This window comes from Alexandromys fortis, unplaced genomic scaffold, assembly GCF_014885135.2.
Source record: "Alexandromys fortis isolate MF-2015 unplaced genomic scaffold, M_Fortis_MF-2015_v1.1 scaffold_61, whole genome shotgun sequence".
NCBI lineage: Eukaryota > Metazoa > Chordata > Mammalia > Rodentia > Cricetidae > Alexandromys > Alexandromys fortis.
Genome location: NW_026067962.1, coordinates 8,987,463 through 9,010,609, shown reverse-complemented (window position 1 = coordinate 9,010,609; position 23,147 = coordinate 8,987,463). Strand labels below are relative to the sequence as shown.

General features: G+C 42.4%; 1 protein-coding gene across 1 annotated transcript in view; it reads right to left on the bottom strand.

The window, feature by feature from the left end:
* Positions 1 to 409: 409 nt before the first annotated feature.
* Man2a1 (mannosidase alpha class 2A member 1) overlaps positions 410 to 23,147 on the bottom strand; it is a 162,562-nt gene continuing 139,824 nt past the window's right edge. The window contains exons 18-22 of the mRNA XM_050153440.1: positions 20,951 to 21,092; positions 19,743 to 19,876; positions 14,960 to 15,163; positions 4,677 to 4,787; positions 410 to 3,138 (exon numbers count right to left, since the gene is read on the bottom strand). Of these exons, the coding sequence (XP_050009397.1) occupies positions 2,986 to 3,138; positions 4,677 to 4,787; positions 14,960 to 15,163; positions 19,743 to 19,876; positions 20,951 to 21,092 (744 nt within the window). The 3' untranslated portion in view covers positions 410 to 2,985. The remainder of the gene's footprint in view (positions 3,139 to 4,676; positions 4,788 to 14,959; positions 15,164 to 19,742; positions 19,877 to 20,950; positions 21,093 to 23,147) is intronic.

The window sequence follows — 23,147 nt, the reverse complement described above, 5'->3', positions numbered from 1 at the left end:
GGCAGCATCAGACATTCTCTCTTCCCACCAGCCTTATTTTCTGAATCAACTTACAAGGAACGTCTTAGCTTCATGTGCTGACTTTCCTCCATTTCCTGTTCTGTCCTATATATAGATCCAAATATAGAACCTAACCAAAGCTTTCCCATCATGTAGCTCTCTAAAGATGGCCCCATGGATCCAACAGCTGGAAAGGTCTTCAGACTCCAATCCAAAGGTACTCCAAATATGACGTGGTACGTACTAGTATTCATCTGCTACCTGCTCACAGAACCCCTCTTCTAACTAGAGCTGGGCTGAAGAATGATAGTTCCTTCATGAAGGAACAAAGAAAAGCTTCCCAGTCTTCTATTTTTTTGTTAATGGATCTATTTACAAACAGGATTAAAAACTCCTCTAGAAGACAGTGCACAGGATAAGATTATATTTTATTAGAGATCTTATATTACATATTCCCAAAAAGTTATAAAAATCTTCCAAGAGAAAAATATCAAAACCTGTTGATTTCAATGAGCAAAATAATCAAAATGAAAGTAAACATTTCCTGCTAGACAAAGGACTGGGAAAACATTTTCATCACAAGTACAGACACCAGGAGATAATTACAACGTTTTATAACATCTTACAGCGTTTTTATTTAAACCAATACTTCCAGAAAACAAGAATGCTGATATCTGAACAATGCACCCAATAAACAAAATTAAAATTTCAAGAAGTGGGGAGAGAGCAGTGAAGTAACGACTTGGTCCACTGAACATCTGTGACGATATGTGTAATAAAATCTAACCAGACAGACCACTGAGGTCATGACTGAAACGTGGCTGGCTGTTCATGGGTGCCAGAGAAACTCAATTATTTAGTTAGATCTTGACCATAACCCAAAGAAAAAAAAATACAAAAAAAACAACCCTCTTCTTCATTTCCCTGATGTTGTAGTCTGAATATAACTCTAAAAAGCAGAAATTTGCTGGCTCAAGAGGATTTCTGCTTCACCTGTGAGTCAACAGCTGGTGGGAACAGTGTACACTGAGTGAGACCCCGGCCAACACAGGGCAGATCCACTTTTATTGCATCAGCTTTCATTTCGTCTCATCAGGATTTCCACGGTGATTAACCACTTAACCACAGAACACAGTGAACAGCCACAGGAAGGGACACCCTTAAGACACGCCAAGAATGCTCGTGCTATTCCTGGGATCTGCTCCCGGCTATCCTAGCCAGTGTCTGTAGAGGTCTACAGAAGAAAGCCGGTTTCTTGTATTTTAGTTGCTTATTCCCCAACAAGTGAGGAAGGGAATGCGCAGCGCATGCTTATTGCATGGAATTACACCCTTGCAGTATGGTTGTCAACTCTGGCATTGTTCCCTTAATGATTATAGGCAGAGGAGTTTATGAGCAGAACAGAACGGTGAACGTAGGAGCTGCGTCTTCGAGTCAAAAATCGAGATACTATCAGAATAAATGGCGAGGCAGAAATGACTGTCTCCGTAAGGGGATTGGAATGACAGGAGGTCAACGGAAGTTTACATCAGATAATACTAAACCAGGTTAAGACACTGAAGAGAACTTTTCAGAAGTGTACACAGCCAGAGAATTCTTTCTTTGCTGACATTAAATACAATTGGTATATTAAAGAAACAATGACCTCAAATTGACTTAAACGTCCTGTGATGGCACATGGGCGAGAATGACACACTGAGTTCACCACACACAAAAGTCTGGAACGTACGCTTTAGTAAGATACATCAAGATGAGCGACGCGCAGTGGACTTGAAAACAGTCTGTTTTAAAGCGTTCTCTCTTTAAGATGGTTAACTACTGTGAAATGCAAACAGGATTTGGATCTCGTGTGTTACGAAATCCTCGCTTCAAGTTGCAGTTTCCTTGGCAGCAGCATATTTTAATTAACAATATTTTTCTTCCTTGTTTTGTTTTCTGACATCTCAGTACATTCAAATAGTCAAAATGTTTCGAGTAACACCACCACAAATTTAATGAAATAGATCAGAACGTGGCCAGCATTATCAAGCGAAAAATTAACATAATTTATGTGTCATAGAAAGTACCCACCCCCTGCCCCGGCCTCCCAACACCCCTCCCCTTCCCAAACAGTAATATGGACACCAAAAGATTTAACAAGACTTATAAAAAAATAAGGCACATTTATTTTTTGATATGGTAATTTAAAAATAGAAAACCCCTCCTTGGAACACCTGTATTCAAATGAGCTGTGTAAAAAGACACCTTGTGGTACCTAAAGTGGAATTGCTTCTTCTGTTTCTGTGACAATGGAATAAATTGCACCGATCCCACATTGTCAAGTAATGAAAATATGCCTCTGTTTCTACTGGTGAATGCCTAAAAAATCCAGCTATTGTTTGAACTGTAGGGGTAGGAAAGGGCAGTCAAGAGGTTCGCTGGGAAAGAGTATGGAAATGAACTACATTGAGCGGAAGGGTTGAGGGATTGCACTTTTCCACCTGTTTTTAAGCACACAAAAAAATTTAAATTTGTAGCAATGATTACAACTATTTTGGCCATTAAACTATTACCCACCAACTTTTGTATTTTTTTACTTTCCATTTTCAAATGGGTATTTTATTTTATTTTTTTTATAAAACTAATGATCTGAAACGTGGATATCTTGAAGAATCTCTATACAACCCTCAGCGCAAACATACTTAGCTAGCATTTAACCTGAGATACAGTCTGTTGAGGGGTTGTCTTTCTGTAAGTCTTCATTTTTGTAACACCAGTTCACACTGACGGCGGCAGTTTGTGGACAAACTTAGAAAAAGAAACCTTTTTTGAAAGCATGGCTTTTTCTTCTTTTCTTACTAGACTGGTTCTTTAAAAAAAAAATAAATCACAGAATTCATGTTCTCACAGTAGCCAGAAGCTAAAGTCATGTGCTTAGTTATTGCACGTAGAAACCAAGGAAGGTTACAAAGCCAGAGTTTCTCCACTCAAATGCGGCAGTCAGTTTCACCTCAGGCGGATTCGGAATGTGCTGATTTCCATGGGACTCAGGGTGATGTCACTTATATTCTGGGCATCTGGGGGCGAGTGCATCAAGGACAGTGACGAAGGGGTGAGACTTTCCACAGCAAACTTGTTGAAAAGTTTTGGGACTGACATCTAAAAAAAGCAAGTGACAAGATTTGCATATTCAGATCAACCCTGAGATTTGCATATTCAGATCAGCGCTGAGCAAAGACCAGTAGCACATCTATAAAATCAATTTAAGGAAAGCACAGGAAGGAATGTGTAATGAAGGAGGAAGGACATTCCTGAACACATGAACTATCTATTCCCTGGAGAGACATGTGGCTGTGGGCTGTTCCCTTGCATGTCTTTTAGTATTGTATGTGGACATTTTCAATATAAGAGAGGACATCTAAGAGCCAACAAGTCCCTATGGTCCCTGAGGACTTTAAAATCAAACTCTTTTGGTCAATATTTATCCCTAATAATGGTAATTCCAAACCAATCTCCCCCCACCCCCCGGCCCCGTTTCCAAAAGAATTGAAAAATGAGACATAGCAATGGCTCAGTGTATTACTGACCTTAATCTACAGGGACATTGGGGAAATGCATATTCTTCACCTTGCCAGGTCATCCTAAAGTGTCTCGGAATAACATATCTCTATTATCCCCCTTAAGATTAAATACCCTATCACTAGAAGGTTCATTACACATATTTAGATCATCCCTAATAGAGTGGAAACACACTGGAAAACACACTCACACACACACACACACACACACACACACACACACACGAAGAGTGGGACGAAGACAGTCATCCAAGCAAACCTTCTTCTCAGACCTTAGAATGAGTGCTAACTCTCGGCATTGGGGCAAAACTGCTTGAGTCTGTCTGCGGTGTGCCCATGGAGTTCTGACAGAGAGCTGGCTCTGCCAGGCTGCTGGGTGGGCAGGCCAGGCTATATGCAGGGCCCAGGCAGCTGCTCTGTGAGTCACAGCTCACTCAGAGGCAAGCGACTGGATGTTCATCCTTCCAAGGAGAAGCTGATGAACCGCCAGAAGACCAACTTAAGGAGAAAAATCAAGAACAGGCAAGCAGCCAGCGGGACACAGCCTCACGAGCCATCTGAGCTGCAGTGATGACTCAGACACAAATCTGGATCAATCAGGAGACCCAGATGTATATCTACTTCTGCAGATTAATCAACTGACTTGAGCACAGCACAGCTGCCTCTGGGTTGTGCTCAATTATTCATTGACCATGGTCTTGCTGTTTATGCTATAGCCTTATCACTATGCCAGTCATCGGTTGTATTAAAATCTGTCCCTGTCTTTGTGGAAGGTGGAGTCTACCTGCCACGGCTACACTACACTGTATGTGAGCGCGGGGAGCCTGGATAAGTTGAACATGGGGGAAAGGAGATGTAAGGTGCTTTGTAGTCTCAAAATGGAAGACCAAAGGGACGATATGAACATTAGCTTCCAAAATGTAGATTCCAGCCATGTATTTGGATGCTGAGAAGAACAGAATTTTGGTGGAATGAGTGTTTCTGAAGAAACTGCAGGCGGCTTGCAGTCCAGAAGGAACAAGTGATTTCTGGGCAATGAAGGGTCATAGCACACTGTCTGCACAGAGGGAGGGTTTCACAGCACACCGTCTGAGTAGCAAACGTACATTCTTAACTTACCTTTCCCTGAGTAGTAGAACAGGAGAGCCCCGTGCCTCTACTGGAGAACTGGCAATCGAACCCTTTTCTGTGGAGGATCAAGGCTGCCTCATCTGAATAGTCTTTGCCCGTCTGAAAATGAGAACACCAATATCCGTCACACAAGCATTAATGTGAGTCTTTACAGCATGTCACGGGACACTGTTGGATGTCTGCACATACGTTCCTCTCTTCTAAGGTTCCACACTGGCTGGGCCCATCGATTTCTATCTCCACTAAAGTTTACCTTCAAGGTCCTGGATAAGTAGCTTCCTGCCTTCCTTTCCCCCATGATCCCTAAAGGGATAGATTTCTTTTTGCCCTCATGTTAGTACTGATTTACTAAAAGGATCCTCAAATAAAATAATTTAGTTTTTTTACATACACATCTACTGAATAAAACATACATAAACTTAGTCTCAGTTTGGTCAAGTGATGATGTAATACCAGCCCAAACGTGGGAAGGTTCTTCTCTATTAAATACTACTTTCTGCGAGGTGCACTAACATTTTCAATCTTTAATGTGTTGGTTCATTATTTTTATACAAGAGACATTTAAATTGAATTAGTTATGCTATGTATGCCAGCCCACATATATTATTAACTTGATATATCATTCTAAGTTCACATCACAAGAATCATCCTGGAGCAAAGAGAATAACATCAAACATGACCAGTCAATGATGACGAGAAACATACATTTCATTTATTTATTTATAAATAAATATTTACAAATATTTATTATTTGTTTTTGTGTTTGCTTGTTTATTGAAATAAATTCTTTTACATCCATCTAAATAGTGATACCATGTATGATTAGATTTTGAGATATTTGATGTTGAATCATCTTAATATATATTTTTCTAAAGTGTAAGGATGGGGCCTGAGATGACTCAGTGGGATAAAGCATCCGGTGAGCAAGCTGGATGATCTGAGTTCAAATCCCCAGAACCTACATAAAAGGCAGAAGCAAAATGCGAGCATCTCCACTGTTGGCAGTCCCTACCTGAAAATGAGAGATGGAGATGGCATCTCTCAGTGTTCAAAGGCCAGTTACCCTAGCTTACCCAGCAAGCAAAGGTACCTTGCCTCAAACAAAGCAGAAAAGGCAAGAACCAACATTGGGAGGCCTCTTCTAGTGTCCCCATGTGTACTGCAGCCCCCACACATGCTCACATATACATTCAAACACATGCAATTATATATCTACGGCTATATATCAAAGCCCCAAACAGTCTATACGTTGATTTACAGATTATATGCCTTCTTAATTAAACTCTTCTAGATCATGGGGGAAAGGAAGGAGTTTGTGAGGATAAGTGAAATGAATTAAAAATCTTTGGAACTTTTATGTCATGTAAGCTAGTCAAAGGAGAGCTATCTGTTGTTGTCAGTTCTGAGACAGACACAATTTACTTCTCTCTTCTCAAGCCAGAGATATGACATGGTCAAGCTCATGGTCATCATCATGGGAGGCCAAGCTTGCTTCAGGCGACACAGGGATGTCTATTCTGAATAATCGCCAGAAACACTCCAAGTAATTTGATGCTAAGGGGCCGGAGCAGTTTAAACTGCCCTTCCCTTGGGGTCTGCCCTGGGATAGCATGCTATGACACTCTGCACTGGCATTATTTTCAGTGGTATTGTAAAATTTTGTCTGAAGGGAGAAAAAAAAGGTTTAAAGAACTCTGAATCATCAGGGGACCAAAATATACATAGCAGCTTTAAATCTATAGATGATGAAGATGTCTAATAAAACTTCAACAAAATGTCATGTCCTGATACATATTTCAGAGCATAAAAATAGCACATAGAAAACCCTTCACTAATTATACACAGAGCATCATAAGAATAACAAAGAGAACACGATCCTGTACTAACTGTGACACCTGGGAACAGCAATTTATTTTAAGCATCACCTCGTCTACAAAACAGAACCAATGTTTGCCTACTTGCTGCACGAATTGGTCCTGTGGATGACTCCAGCAGGAATTCTGTCTATAGTGGTCTCGCAGAGCCTCAAAGGAACAGGATGTACTAGCAGAGGAACCCAAAGATCAGTGGCTCAGAGCCTAGTCAGGACCTGGTCAGCCACTCTGTGCTGTGGCATTTAGTACAACCAGGTTTTCCCTTTTCTATAAAACAGAAATAAAATGAAACGACCTAGAAAAGATGTGCTCCAATGTTTGATATAGGAAGCCCTTGGCATGTTAGCTATTTGGGTTTTTAAAGAAATTCATCTAGTTAAAATAGGTGATTACTTTATAAACATTACAAATCAATACAAATTAAATTTATATTCATAAATTTCCCCACTGACATTAAAACTTTGTAGTTAAAGAATAAGAGAACTGTCCAATTATATATCTACGGCTATATATCAAAGCCCCAAACAGTCTATACGTTGATTTACAGATTATATGCCTTCTTAATTAAACTCTTCTAGAAGCACTTGTCACTATTAACCTAAAATATGTGGCATTTTTAACTCTCTGGAGCATTCATAAAAAGCTACTTAACCAAGTACTGTAGAAGATCTCACACACACACACACACACACACACACACACACACACACACACAAACTGGAATAACCAAGTGACAAGGAGAATGCCCCAACTAGACATCTTTCACCATCAAGGATGTAACCAAGGGATGGGTTACATCTAGTTGACTCTTTGGTCAAAATGGCCCCGTGGAAAACACCAAACAATTTGGGCTATTAACAAGGTTATTGATTGTCCCCCACAAACTAAAGGTAAAGTCCTATTGCTGAAGACAATACTTATATATCTCATGGAGCACGAAGAAACAAACTTCATTTAAATTCCTATTCATAAATTCATAAAACTATTGTTCGGCTAAAGGAGTGTATCATTAAAATGACTTCTAATGACATCCTACTATACTCCTAGATCAGTGTCTCACTCAGCCATCACCGAGAAGCTTCCTCTTCAGTAGATGGGACAAACTCAGACACCCACAACTAGACAATATTCAGAGTGAGAGACTTAGAAACCTCAATCCTGAGTGGGATGCCTCCATCAAATCTCTGCAGATGGGAGGAAGGAAGCCTATAAGAGCCAGAGGGGATGGAGGACTCCAAGGAAACAGCATCTTCCAGACACAACAGGACTGACACCCCTCTGACCTCAGAGACCATGGCAGCATGTACAGGGCCTGCATAGGTTCAAGACAAATGGGGTTCGGGCACTGAGAGTGGGAACTTGACATGAGCTCCACCCCAACCAAGAAGCTGTCTGCAGCTGACACCCCTTACAAAGGAGAAATCTATTTTCTCCAATGGAGTCTCACTGGGTACATTACCACGCCTCAGGGCAGGCCCATGCCCAGGAGTATGGCTAACTCAGAATGAACTCAATGGTGTTTTTGCAAACTTTTATTTTCATTTTGCTTTGTTTGGGTAGATCTGAGCTCCCTCTTCGAACCAGCCACTCAGGAAGGGACATGTGTAAACACTGGCAATTGACTGCCCCAACTAAACCATCAGCTGCAGACATCAGTGACTTCCAGCATTGTGACCAAGTCAACCCTGTCCCTGTGCTGAGGAGAAGAGACTTCAAAAAAACCTGAATTTAACCTGAATATGCACTCAAGAAAACTTTTATATATTCAAGCAGGTACAATACATGTTCTAGAGATGCCAAAATGAAAAAAAAAATTCACTAGCATGCTACTAATATCAGAGAAGAAGAGGGGTGTGGGAGAAAATGTAAACCCTACAAAAACTGTACCAAGTGCTGTTTGGCAACTGTCTCTGTGAAATATGCCAGGTCATATCTGAGGGTGAATTGCTGAGTTCACGCTGGGTGTTCAACAGTCAAAAATCCATTACAAAAGTCACTTCCAGAGATAAAACTCCAGCACCCACAGAGCTAGGATGTGAGGCTATTCCTGTGACCGGATGCAGTATGGGGAAAGATGAACTAGTCTGAAAAATGAGCCCCTCAGACAAGGCCGGGATTAGAGAATGCTGGATCCAAGGGAGGTCCGAGTCTACAAACCAGTCATGAGGTTTGGAATAATCATTAAGTTTCAGTAAATGTGGGGAGCTGGGTTAGATTCCCGAAGAGCCCCTCTGATGGCCAAGGGCCAACCGCTGTGACCATGACAGTGATTGCTATCATGTTGAATACAGGCAGTATGTCAGACAACATGTATGACACTCTTCACTGATGAGCTCACTGTATGCACAATAACCACTACAAACGTAATAAAATAATATAATATCAGCAAGTTTGTCCACTCAGGAAAAGGCCCGCCACAAAGCATCCTCTGTCACAGTCTAGAGCAAGGATGACTCATGATCCTGCTTCAGCACCCCTAGGACCTTACCATTCAATGGCTACTACACCTCCATAAGAGAAGATAAGAAAGGGCAGTCTACAGCATTTTCGGCACTGTCTCTCTCTTCTTATTTCTATGCTAAGAGGAAGCACGGGATGAGTCCTGACTTGCCAGAGTCTCCAAAAACAGCAAGGGGCACACACTGCCTCCTCACAGGGTATCAAAGGCATTCACATACTAAGGCACAGCTAAGTACCCTAAATACCATGTAGGGAAATTTTCAAAACTGCTCGGACTCTTCAAGAATTTAGACTTTTAGAAACATATTTAGTAACTTATAACTCATACCACATTCATATTCATTGAATTCTGGCTGTGAGAAACCGTAGAAAATCCCATACTTCACTGCAAGTCCCGAGGCAGAAAGTAACTGGTAAAAATTCATTCTTTTGGGAGACTCATTAAAATGCCCAATAACAGTCCTTGGTTTTGATCAACAAGATAAGATAACAGATATTAAGGGAAGGTGAGCAGTTGTTCTGAGACTGTACAACAAAGGACATTCCACCCCCTCAATTCTCACCTTTTCAGAGGCTAGGGAGATCAATAAAGCACCAATCAATTCTTATAAAAAAGGAAAAACAAAAACCTCAAAGTGCCATTTATGGGGGGGGGTAGTATAAACAAGTGAAGACAGAAAGTTTCACATTAAAAGTAGCACTGGTTTTGAAATGATTGGTTAACTTTTTGCAAGAACAGTTAACCACAAATAAAAAAAATCACACAGAGAACATAGAGTAATATGTGCAAATTGAATGAAAATGTCAAAACATAAATAACAATGGAGTAAGTTGACAAAATCTGGGCTTCACATTATTTTTCAAAGCGTCGAAGCTGAATGGCGCCATTTCAAAGCCAAATGCTGGGCTAACTATCCTTCTGGCTTTCTCTCTGTTCCCAGGTTAATTTGCAGGTCCAGTCTTCAGAACTCTGACTCAAGGTCTGTTTACCCACGAGAGCTGTAGTGATCTGAATGAGAATGGACCCCACTGGCTCCTATATTTGAATGCTTGTTCTTCATTTGGTGGAACTGTTTGGGAAGGATTAGGAGGCGTGGCCTTGTTGGGGGAGGTGTCTCCCTGGGGGTGAGCTAGGAGATTTTAAATGCCCACACCCTTCCCAGTTAGTCTCCCTTTCTACATCTTGTGGTTGTCGTAACATGTAAGCTCTCTGCGCCATTCCTGCCTGCTATGCTTCTTGCCATGATGATCATGACCGAGCTTCTGAACCTGCAAGCAAGCTCCCGGTTAAAGGCTTTGTTTTCATAAGCTGTCTTGGTCACAGTGTCTTATGACAGTGATGAGAAGTAACTAACACAGGCATCTTTCAGCACCGCCTCCGCAAGATTCCCTTTCCCTTACAGAGTTGCCCTTTCCCAAAAACCTGGCTTCCCTGCTTAGCATACTTTGGTGGTGTCTGCGTTACCCAGGCTTCAAACCTTTAGAGAAGCTTCACCTGAAGGGTTTGATAGCAAAGGCGTGAGAGATGATCAAGAGAACAGTTCAAAGAAGCGAGGATGGCAAGGCACGCAGCAAGGCTAACAGTTAAACTCGTAGGTAGCTACTAGGACGAGTACACCCTGTGGCAGGGCTCTCCATCTCCTTACAAACACAGCACGGAATCACCTTGCAAATACAGAGAGTGTAAGTGTAAACATGCCTATATAAAAACAGAAGCTCATCTACTAATAACAGGATAATTCTTGCAAGTTTGGGACTTTGGGAAAAAGAAACAGTAACTCTAAAAAAAAAAAAATCAAATAACAAACGCCTTCTGCGGCCACAAACAGGACTCAGAATCAGACCTATCAGGTGGTTTTATGTTGATTTGATCTCTAGCCCTAATTGCAAATGGCAGAAACTCACTAATTTCTAGTCTTAAAAGGAAAGGCTTTTCTAAGTCATTATTTTAAATAAATTATTATTAAATCTCTAGGCTCTACTCCTGAAGCCTACAGAACCGTATCTCTGAGAAGGGCACATTTATGAAATTCTCTATTTCTAAAGCTTCCCACACGTAAGCCCGATTCAGAGAACCTGAGGCCTGGTAAGTGGAACCACGGACTCGCCTTCCTGCCCCACCTGCCTTTCCCACTTTGGTCACACTTCCAGGACACCCTGGGCCACTCTCACTGGACACTTCCAGCACACCCCGGGCTGCTCTCACTGGACACTTCCAGGATACCCCGGCCGCTCTCACTGGACACTTCAAGCACACCCCGGCCGCTCTCACTGGATTCCCAGCACACCCCGGCCGCTCTCACTGGATTCCCAGCACATGGGGTCCCCAGGCTGCTCTCACTGCTCTCTGAACCCACAACTCTTTTACCCATCAGCAGCTAGGATGGCCAGACTGAAATTTAGAACTGAGTGACCAAGGATGGAAAATGGGCAGAAAAGGTGCCCCCATGATGCTATTACTTGTAGATATCAAGAGGAAGAGCCCAGTATCTTTATCAGGCCAAACAGTCCTTGGAGCTACTAGGAAATGTTAATTGATGACATTCTGTCAGTGCAAACTTTAGGTCTTGTTTAGAAACCAAGAATTTATATCAATAGTACCGGGGGTCGGAGATGGTTGCAATCTCCAAGTGCATCCACTGTTGTAAACTGAACGGTGCCAGCACACAAAGCCAGGAACCCAATTCGGAATATTGAAATCCAGCTTCTGGACTCACCCACCCAATCCTTTCTGGCCTTCTCTGGCATTATGCTGTTACTTCTTCAGCCTCTTGTGGAGTTGCAATGGATACATTTTTAGGCAGCATTGTTAAGACAATCCTCTCACTGGCTTCACTGAATGCTAACTTTTCTCTTTGCAAAGGTTAAGGGACAAAAAATAACTCTTTCTAGGCTTAATTGGACCAATGACCTTCTCTGCGCTCCCTGCCTATTCAAAACGCATGCTCAGAGTCCAAAGCGATCACAGGAACTGTCACCAGCAGATCGGAGGATATAAAAGCAGCCTCTCGTCCTTAGTCCTGGTTACACGCTGGCTCGGTACAATGCCGCTGGCATTTCAGTCCTCCCCTTTCAAACCCTATTCCCTCTGCTCAAAATCTCCACCTGCTCCTCAGAGTCACACGCTGTGAGCGTCACCAGCACTAACTGCCTCTCTAAGTCTCTGTCTTCCAGAGCCTTCCCAAACACCATTTTCTTCCTCACAATGAGCTCGAGACAGATATATCTGACAAGTCCCCATTTCATAAACTAAGTTAAGTCAGCAGTCTCTTGCTCTGCAGGCAGAGAATGCAAGTTCCTTGAGAAGGTGGTGGTGACAGTAAGCAGGGTGGAGTCTGTACACAGCCTGGGTGCTCAATGCTATCTGCGAATCTGGGAGGAAGTAGGATTTCTCACGTGGGTAGGTGGGTAGCACTTGGTTGGCCTTACTTGTCAACTTCATACAGCCACAGCCTAGAATCAGGGGAGAGGAAACCCCAGAGCGAGTAACTGTTTTTCTCAGCTTGGTTTGTGGTAGTACCGACCATTTTCCAGGCAGGTAGTCCAAGGTTATAGAAAATTAGCTTAACATCAGACTAGTAATAAGTCAGCAAGCAGCCTTCTTCCATGGTTCCCGCCCTGACTTCCTCAGTGATGGATTCATTGCAAAGTGTAAGCTGAAATCAATCTTTCCCTTCCCTAAACTGCTCTGGTCAGAGTGTTCGATAGCACCAGAATCGCAAACTGGAAGAGGAAGTAATCAGACTCCTCTAACTGGAAGGCAGCCAACAGAAAGACTCTAAAGTTACCACTGAAAAGCAGTGCCAGCCTTAGACTACAGAGGCTATGACCCTACCCTCCACCACGTGACCAGGGCACATTGGGCTGCTCCGAGGAAACCATACTATTAACACAGTTACAGGAGAGAGGTCACTTATAAACGAGGCTGAGGGACAGTGGCCTTGGGACTGTCAGGTTGCTAACAAGCTCGGCACCCGCGCAAGCAGGGGGAGCCTGCGCCCTAGAGTCTACGGTGCCCTCTCTTCTTTTCCTTTCGGCCTGTGAACTGGTGACATGTTACTTCAAAGCAGCTACCTCAGCTGTTCTTTCCATGGGCCGCGCTGGCCTTCATGGGTGGGAGAGAAAAGGCACAGAACGCTAGCGCAGTGGTGCTCAGCCTTCCCAGTGCGAAGAGCCTTCACTGCAGCCTGTGCTGCGCTGACCCCAGCAACAAGACCATTCCATTGCTACTTCATGCCTGTAAGTTTTCTACTGTTATGAAGTGTAATTTAAATGTTTTTGGAGATAGAGGTTTGCCGAAGGTCTCGTGACCCACAGGTTGAGAACTGCTGTGTTAAACAGTCTCACAATTGACTCATCCAACAGAAGGTCTCACCCTGTGCCCAGGCTCTGTCCTAGACAGGCGGACATAGCAATGGACAGAAAAACACGGGTGCCTCTCATAGCTTTCATACTTGCTCTTAATTCTGCCTAGATCATTCTCTCACTGTCCCTTACAACCCCGCCCCCAGAAATGTGGATTGGACCTTTATTTCTTGACCCCTCCAGGCTTCTATCCCAATTCTCATCTTCTCTATGGGGATGTCTCTACACACCCCTTGCTGCGCTGTCTCTGAACTGCTCTAGCTTCCTTCCTCCCCCACTTAGCATCCGGTGTTGACTCTTGTTCTTCTGTCGTTCTCTTCTCCTCCCACTAGAAGGGACTGAGGAGCTGAGGCTGTCTGTCAGTCTGCTTTGTTGACAGCTATCAGCGCAGTGCTTAGCTAACACCTAGCAAGCATAACACAAATTCTGCACACCCCACCTCACAGGACAAAACAAGTGTTTCCACACAAACAGCATACAGTTATGCCAGCAGCACATGTCTGCATTCTTACAAGTCACACAGCTTCCTGCATAGCCCGACACAGGTTCCTCATCCTGGGCATGACGTCTGTAAATCCCTCAACATCCACAACACAGACATCCAGCCTTACTTGCTTTACTCGGTTTGCTTTCTTTATTCTTAGATCCTTCTCTCATCTTAGGTTGAGCTCCTTCCTTTCTTGACACTGAAGTCGTTTCCTGTGAGGTATTTCCCACAGAATCCCCGTCACTTATTACATCCAGCTGTGCACCTACTCACAGCGCCAAATCAGCTGCATCCTACACAAGCAGGACAGCAAATGTCTAATCCATACTCCTTCCAGATGGACATAAACCTAAACCAAAACACGCCAGCAGGTGAATCGGATGCCTAGTAAATCCTCCCCACGCTCTTTTCAAACATCCTAGAAGCTGGTTCTCAGCACAAGTTGCATGGTTTTCAAGCAAAAGCTGTGAAAATCAAAGCCTCCATTGTAGAAATGAGATTAAGCACTACATTTAGTAATTCACAAACTTTGAGACACACTCTAAGAAACAGGAGCAAGTGAAACAAGTGACAAGAACCGATGAGTCTGGCCTGGGCCCTAATGATGAGAGTTGAGGCCAGCATTAGCCTCTACAGATGGAAAAGGCACAATCTCGAGCCTGCTCACCACATAGGACTGTCCTGGGAGGTAAATAAATCAACACTGGAATGTTCTCTATACCGGAGCAACTGTCAAATGAACAGCACAGTGAGTGAAAGGAGAAGTCCTTGTAATTATTCCATGAGGCTCAGAAAGCTCACTATGTGCAATTTAAGACCCCCCCTTCTCGTGTGTGTGTGTGTGTGTGTGTGTGTGTGTGTGTGTACCCAAAGCCCAGCAGAACAGATTGGCCTGCTGGAGCTGATGAGTTACAGGCAGTTGTAAGCTACTCCACTTGGGCGCTGGAAACTCAACTCAAGTCCTTTGCAGGACAAGCGCTGAGCAATTGGTCCAAAGCTTCCTGCACTTCCTTTCCCTTCCCTACCCCCTGAACCAAGTAGAGAGAGAAAGAAGCTACTGTGTGCACACACAGGTTGGAGTTTACCTTTGACTGTATTGTGCGCAGGTTAACCAGATGGATGTCACACGGTAGAGATGACTGGAGCAGATGCAACTCACTCAGCAGCTCGACAGCGGGTGAGGAGAGCTTGGCATTTAGTACCATGGGTAGGAAGGGATGATTGAGGAAGGACGAAGTCAAGTGGCTGATGAGGGAGGGATAACTGACTGGACTCTTCTTCTCTTCTTCCTATCAAGGAAAACCGAAAGCGCTTACAAGTTTTGTATTTGCAGCACTCACCAAATTAATTCATCGCCTGACAAAGCTGAAATACAAAAACACAGGAATACCCTGAGGAGTATTTCAAGGTGGACAGTCACAGAAAATCCAAGTAGAGTATCAAGCTCACAGAAGGGGATCTAATAGTGTTCACTAACTCATGCTTTATCCATCCCCTGCGTCCAGTTAACACTGAAGATACTGCAGACAGTTTCCACGTGTTTGATAATGAAGAGCATTTTATGAAAACTCCCAACCTATCACAAAACCTTCAAAGTACAAGAAACATAATGTCCTCCATATCTCACTTAACGTGCATGTCACCACCCTTTTTCTCCAGGTTTTACCCATCACATTCCCAAGAGTTCATTTTACACATATAACAAGGCATATATGGATCTAAAACTAAATTTCATAAATAGTTAAAAAAACACTTTGAGACCTAAATGTTTCCAACTGACACAACTAAAACCAAACCAAAACAAACCAGCTGGTTGTGTTGGCACAGCACTGGGAAATCGAAGATAGCAGTTAGAAGTCAGTCTGAGCTACATGAGACCCTACCTTAAAAAAAATATGAATAACATAAAATTCTCAAAAGAAACTGATGTTTTCAGGACATAAAAATCACTGGTGAGATACTTAGATCATCTGTGACCTTTGAATTTGTCAAGTTACCACCAACATCATCCCATTTTATTTTAAAACAAGAACGATTCTGTACTATATATTTACATAGTATCCTTTACTCCAAACAGTTTTAAAATATTCATTCTTTGCTAGGATGTATCTATCCTTAGTAGGCAACATTTCTATATGTCCAACATCAATTAAGTCTACCGGGGTTAGGGACATACATAAGCAAGATGACATAAAAAATTGAAAGCTCAATGCCTAGGTAGACCCTTAGCTAATAATGCCCAAGGAGCCAAAACAGACATGGGAAGGATGGAGAGGAGAAAATGACTTATGAAGGGTCCTCTGATCACCAGCTACATTTTATGCAAGTTTAACTTTTTTAATGACTTCAGGTTTTGCATCTCATTGTGTGATGCAGGACTCAAAGGCTTGGCTACCTATCCGTGTGAAAAGACTAGATTAATAAAGACCTGGAGCTTAGATTTCACAGTGTCAGAACAGCACTGGACAGAAAGGCGTTAGCAAAAGGTGACCCCATTATACCAGAAGCTCAGGTAACAGGAGATGTCATTACAATTCAGATGGCGGAGAGGAAAATACTTAATGGCATCAGAGGAACATTGCAATATTAAAATGTTGGCAAAAAAAATAGTTCTGAAACAATTGTATTAAAGTGTATCAATTCCCCATTCTTTTTTAAAATAAAGATTAAGTAAAGCACACAAAATACCATTCTCCAAAACTATGGCCATTTAATGCAGCTTGTAGAATAGCATGCCTAGGAAGGGAACAGTCTCAACAAGGCACTTAAATGGACTCCCGGATCAAACGGCTTCATAATCTAGGTCAGCACTGCTGACAAAATCATTTCTGAGTAATGGAAGATGAAAGATTCCAACAGAAAGGAAAGCAGAGCCTTGTCAGCTCCAAGAGGCATTCAGTCCACTTTCGGGCAGGAAGCAACACCCTCTTGCTGTGTGCTGCGCTGGGGGAGTCTTAGACAGTGGCACTCTGTGACAGATGAGATACATCACTCATGAACCACCTTGAGAACGCTAATCATGTACACCAATCCTCCAAGCCAGATCAGTTCCCTTCTTGGGGCTGGGGGGCGGGGAAGGGAGGCTGTACAAAACCCACTCATGGGTCCTGGCCCACATCTACAGAATCAAGAGCTCCACATACGAGACCTCGGCAATAGACAGCTGAAAAGGCAAAAGATAAAGCTGCAGGTAAAATCCAAGGGTTGAGCCACAGAGTGCTCTGTGGGTCTGAGCTAGGAGCTGTACCACAGGCTCTTCCATGAAATCTACAAGGCTCAGAGTTGAAGATGTTGGACAAAATCTCATAAAAGGAAACTGTTTGAAATGCAACTAGTTAGAAATTAAAGAACTGGCCGTTCTATTGTTCTCAGCAAGACAAGTGAGTTAAAGGAAGGGTGTAGTTAGTTTTCTTTATAAAGGCACAATGGACAAATAACAGTGTTGGCCAGTAAAAGTAACAAGGGCTCAACAGGATGCTTACAAGTGAACCACCATACTTCTTAACCCCCAATAAAGGCAATCATCTAAATTCCAAGTTTTGGGAGAAGCCCAAGTTTCTAAAACATATTTGCTACACAAGTGTCACCTGTCTGATTAAGCTGCAGGCGGGTCTGCCAGTCCTGCAGTTACCAACACTGCTACTAAAAGCGCTGTTTGGTGTCTGCTTTTCGGAAGGATTTGGATTGCAGGAGTCTAGCCTTCTTTGTACAGTTTAACATTAAAGAGTTTCCAGCTTTTGCTGATTCAACCACATGAACTTGAAACCTTGGTCATGCTGGTCTTGGATCAACCTAAAAGCAGGACCTCCTGCTCTCAGCCCAGCCAGGGCCTCTAGGAGCCTGCGGACCTCCACCAGCCACTACTCCTTCACCATCCCTGCTCTGAGCATGAGAAGAGTTGTAGGTATACTGTTCTGTAGCTAACCACAGAAGTTAAGTCGGGGGGTACAAGTGTCCTTTAGATCAATTTCACTACAAATTAAAATGTATAGTTTCTTCTCTAGTTCATTTTTTATTTATAAGCAGCTATGGATTCAAGCCCTAGAATCTATAGTTAAATAAAAAAAGAAATTTAACTAACATAGGATTATAGAAATATTGGATTAAATTTAAATCAATTGCTATCCAGGGAGTTTTGAATGGAGTCAACAAATTGTTTAACTTCTAAGTGAAGGCTTTATAGGTCTAAAATGAAATGTTTTATTGCTGTTGTAAACACAGTTGTTTTGTATATTAGTGTCAATATGGAGAGAAGAAACCGACGCAGTTTTAGCTCTTAAAACTAGGCTATCTTGTCAGTGATTAAGACCAGAAGGCTCAAGAGCTGACACAAATTTTGACATCTAAAATGAAATATTAATATTTTTCCTAACTAATTCTAAATATTATAAAATTATTTGTTTTAAATCGTCTGTTTTCATCCTATCATCTATTTGTCTATTTGTAGACACAAGCTGACAACACGGGCAAAGAAGGCAAAGAAGCCCTGCAATGCCCGAAGATGAGGCGGACACATTCCAGGAGTCCAGGAGGAAGACAGCTATGGGTCGCCACACAGGAATTCCAGTACAGCACACCCGGCCTTGCAGCTTCATTCACCTATACATATGGCACACTGGTCCTTCCTCTAAACAGAAATGATCCTAGAGACAGAGGACACAGTTCCTACGCTCATGGAATTTATGATCCAAAGCAGCAAAAAAGACAATGGTTAACTAATCATCCGCAAACATGACTAGGAGATGGACAGCTCTATTGTAGGGAGAGGGCTACTTGTTTGTCCCGGCTGCCTGGCTAGCTTACACCTGAAATAACCACACAGATAACTATTAATTAAAACAGTGCTTGGCCCATTAGCTCTAATTTCTTATTGGCTAACTCTTACATATTAGTTTAACTCATCTCTATTAATCTGTGTATCACCATGTGGCAGTGGTTTCCTGGAGATTCTAATTAGCGTCCATCTCTGGTGGAGGATCCATGGCTTCTCTGACTCTGCCCTTCTTCCTCCCAGCATTCAGTTCTGTTTTCTCCACCTACCTAAGTTCCGCCCTATCAACTAGGCCAAGGCAGTTTCTTTATTCATTAGCCAATGAAAGCAACACATGAACAGAAGAACCTCCTACACCACAGCTCAAAGGGGGCATAAGAGGAGATGATGTGGGCAAGGAAGAAGCCAGCTTTGGTCTGAAGTACCGCTAAAGATTCCCTTGACAGGAAGGAGGAAAGGGATGTGTGGAGATGCCATAGAGCAAGGGGGCTTGGGAAGAACTTGGCACTGAATGGAAACCGGTGAGTCTAAAGCAAGAGAGGTGAGAAGCACGCAAGAGGCTTAGGTAACAAAAGACTCAACAGGAGGGGTCCACAAGCCAGGGGCACATTTTTGGCATCAATACTAATATCAAGGAGAAGACCCGGGTTGCTCACTTGTAGTTCAGCTTCTGTCCTACTGATTGACAAAGGATTGGGCTTTATGTAGAGGAATACTGATATGGAAGCCATAAAGTCAGTCTGTTTTCAAACCATCAGCATTAGACTATGGTATGGTCACTAAGGTTTAGAATACACTGTATAGCTAAACCATCTATTTTGTAATTCTTAGGTCAACAGATTAGTCTTTTCTTTGAAAATAACCTCACCCAAATTGCTTCCTTGGAATTATTTTTGGTCATATAGTAAAGAAAAGGAAATATTAATATGGCCCAAATGTAGCTCTTATTCAATATTTCTAACTGAAAAATATTCTAACTAAATATAAGCTAAATCTATTATAAAGGCATCTCAATATTAGAAATTGGATTAAACTTTATGACTTTGAACTTTGGGGAGAAAGAAGCAACACAAGAAAGGCTAGTTAGTGTTTCCTACCATGTTCACACCATTTCTCTTCTCCAGCAGGATTCGAAACAAATTAGCTGTAATCTTATTATCATGGATGCCTTGCCCAAGGCCACGGTTATCATCTTGCATGAGTCTTCGATCCATGAAGACTTCAATTTGACCTAGAAACAAAGAGACAAAGAAATATGACCAAGATGATTGTATGCAGATATTCACAGAGGACCACTTAAATAGAAAACCAGGGGTCTTGCTTTGAACTAAGTTCCCCTGGTGTGAAGGAGGGGACCCAGACACTCTACAGGACGAAAGGCTGTCTTTTGATCATAGGTCCAAGTAGCTACTAAAAATACACAATACACATTCTCAATTCTGCTTTTCTCCATTACTGCTTAGCCCCCACTTTCCAGTAGCGTTGTGGCTGCGGGAGCAGGCCTTCAACATGAGTCTTTTGAGGGGACAGGTGATGGCACCACAATCCAGGGAAACAACATGGTATGCCTGAACTACAGCTTCACTTTTGCAAGTTTAGGTAAACTGTCTAAACTTCCAGAGTTTGAGGTTTCAATGCAGATTTCTGGAGATGACAGACTAGCAAAAATTACAGCTACAACTGGCACATGAAACGTTTCCCGGAGACTTTGTGTGGGAGGCCTGGTCCCTAGTTATCAGGGCCGCTCGGCAGTGACCAGATCACAACTAACTTCAGTAAGGGCAGCTCACTGCTATGCATGTGCACAGCTGAACAAGCTGTTATGAGGCAGGACTGAGTTAAAGAGCGGCGGGGAGGAGGGGGGTCATTGGTCAAAAGTCTGAGAGGTGACCCCGACCTCAGGACTGCTCTCTTCCCCTTCCTCTTCCTGTCTCTTTCATTCGTCTTCATAACTACTATGTTGTCAACTCACCACAGCTAAAGTCGGGAGCCATCTGATTATGGCTGGAAGCCTGAGATCACGAGCCAAACTGTAGTTTTCCTGCCTACAGTTGTTTTGGGTATTCTGTCACAATGAGAAACTAACAAATACACTTGATCTTTAAACACAACTGTGTTGTCTTAGTCTCCTGTTTATCTGAAGATTGAAGGCCGTGACCTGATACATTCCTCAGAAAGCCCCGGCTTAGCTACTTATCTAATTCTTAAAGGAAAGCAGCGTACATGGAGGATAACTGGTATATGTGACCCCAGAAATATCAAAGATTCAGAACTAAGAGCTTTCAGAGTAGACTATGAAACATACCAGAAGCCATGCTGGCAGTGCCTAAGGACTGAGCGGAGAGCAGCGTGAGCCGGTGCTCGGCATCCTGGATGTACGCCATGGTGCTCATTGGGTAAACGTTGGCTTGAAGAGGCAATTTGCTCATTGTCCTTCTAGGCTGAATCTATGAAACCAAGCAATTCTCATTTCATAAATGTATTATTAACGGATATTCTTTCATAAATTAGATTAGTTATCTCTTTCCCCAAGAGAAAAAGGCATAACTTCTGTTCTTGTCCATGCAATGAAATATTTAAAAATTAAAACACTCCTTAAAATCACTTGCAGAGAAACCACAAGGCTCCTAGCGGACAATTTTTAACTATGGAAGGTAGAACTTGAATGGATTTTAAAACAGGCATTATTTAAAGTCACAATAAAAAATGCCCAGCAGAAGTCGTGCAGTTTCCCATATTTGCATAAAACAAATTATGAAGGTATTAAGTATTCATTTCTCATCTAGATCTAACATGCTGCTTTTGTAATGAATGCTAAGCACATTAACTCTCTATTCCCATTCAAGAACTATCTATTATTTTTGAATCAGTTTTAATAAATACCACAGAGCTTGCCACCAAATCCTCCAACATATTACATTATAATAACGTACATATCACAGTTTAAAAACCCAGTGTTTACATTTGTTTATTTTATATCGAGATCGTTATAAATTCCAGCATACTGCAGCCTCATGTCTGAATGCAGGAAATAGAATTTTACCTTCTGAGGGGCTGCCAGTACCTGAAAGCATCTGATATCCTCAGGACCCTTTTATCACTGGATTTTACTCATACCACTTAAAAAAATGCCATTTCCTTGTTTAAAATTGTGAAAGTTTAAAATGAAACTCAAAAATAATAAAGGCAGAATGTTAATACAGTGGTTCACATGAGCTGAGTACCCAGCAATGGAAGGGCGGTCTTGACTAAGAATGTCCCAGATTTGACCCTCAGTATCCCCAACAAGCCCCCACCACCTACTGGTTATGCCGAGACTCTTCAAACTCATATTTAACTATAATTTGTGAAACTGATCTTACTTTGAGATGAGTGTCTTTTCAAAAATCAACATGGCCAAAACATGGCATCCTTATAAGAAGGAAATGTGGCCACACACACACACACACACACACACACACACACACAGGGACAATGTTAGAAGAGCATGTGACAGCAGAAGAAGAGGCTCGGGTGGCACTTCCACAAAGCCAACAGTGCCAGGCATCACCTATATGTAAACGAGAAGCTAGGAAGCAGCAAGGGAGGGTGCTTCCCTTGAGTCTTTGCACACAGTCTGACTTCAGACATTTGGTTTCCAAACGATAGAATGAAGCTCTGATCTTTTAAGATGTCCAGTTGGTGGTAAGACAAATGTGTGGCAACCGTAGGGACGAAATACAGCAATTAAGACAGGACAGAGATAGAAGGGAGGAGAGAGGAGGACAGCAAGAGAGGGACAGAGGGGCAGGAGGGGCAGCAGTAGTAGCAGGAGGGACAGCAGGTGGGGCAGGAGGGGCTGCAAGAGAGGAAGTTGGGGAAGGAAGACGGCTACTGTCAAAGAATTCTCTATTTCTCTTAAGAACACTCTCTGCACACTGCTTGGACTGTCAAGACGCCTCGGGTGTGTTCTTGTTTCCTCACCCCCTGCCCCGGGGTCTCTCTGGCCCTGCCCAAGAACTCCATTCCCATGGGTCATCTGACGAGATATTTACGCTGTGGACTTGAAATAGTATCTTGCTTGATCATTAGAAAAAAGGTGCACATTTTTAGCCATCTATCTTTACTAGGGTTTCTTGTGCACGTGTACACCAATATACATAAACACTTATTTCTGTGGGATCTTAGGAAAATACTTTCTTTTGTACATAAAAAAAATAAATCACCAAAAAGTTAGCGTTTCCTTTGAAAACCTAAGGCTGGGGAGAATTAGCATGCTAATCAGAATGCACGCTGCAATTTCTGTTCTCTGGAGAAGGTTTAAATTTAACATTTTTTTTTTGCAGGAAATCATAGAAGAGGAAATTTATCCAGCCCTTTCCACTTATAGCCAGTTGAAAATCAGACCAAGTAAAAAGCATATGTTGTGAAATTATTTCTATTCATAGCCAGGAATTTTTGAAATGCTAATGTTTAAAAAATATGGTCCTGTTTTTAGTGGTATTATTCAAAGACACACTGTC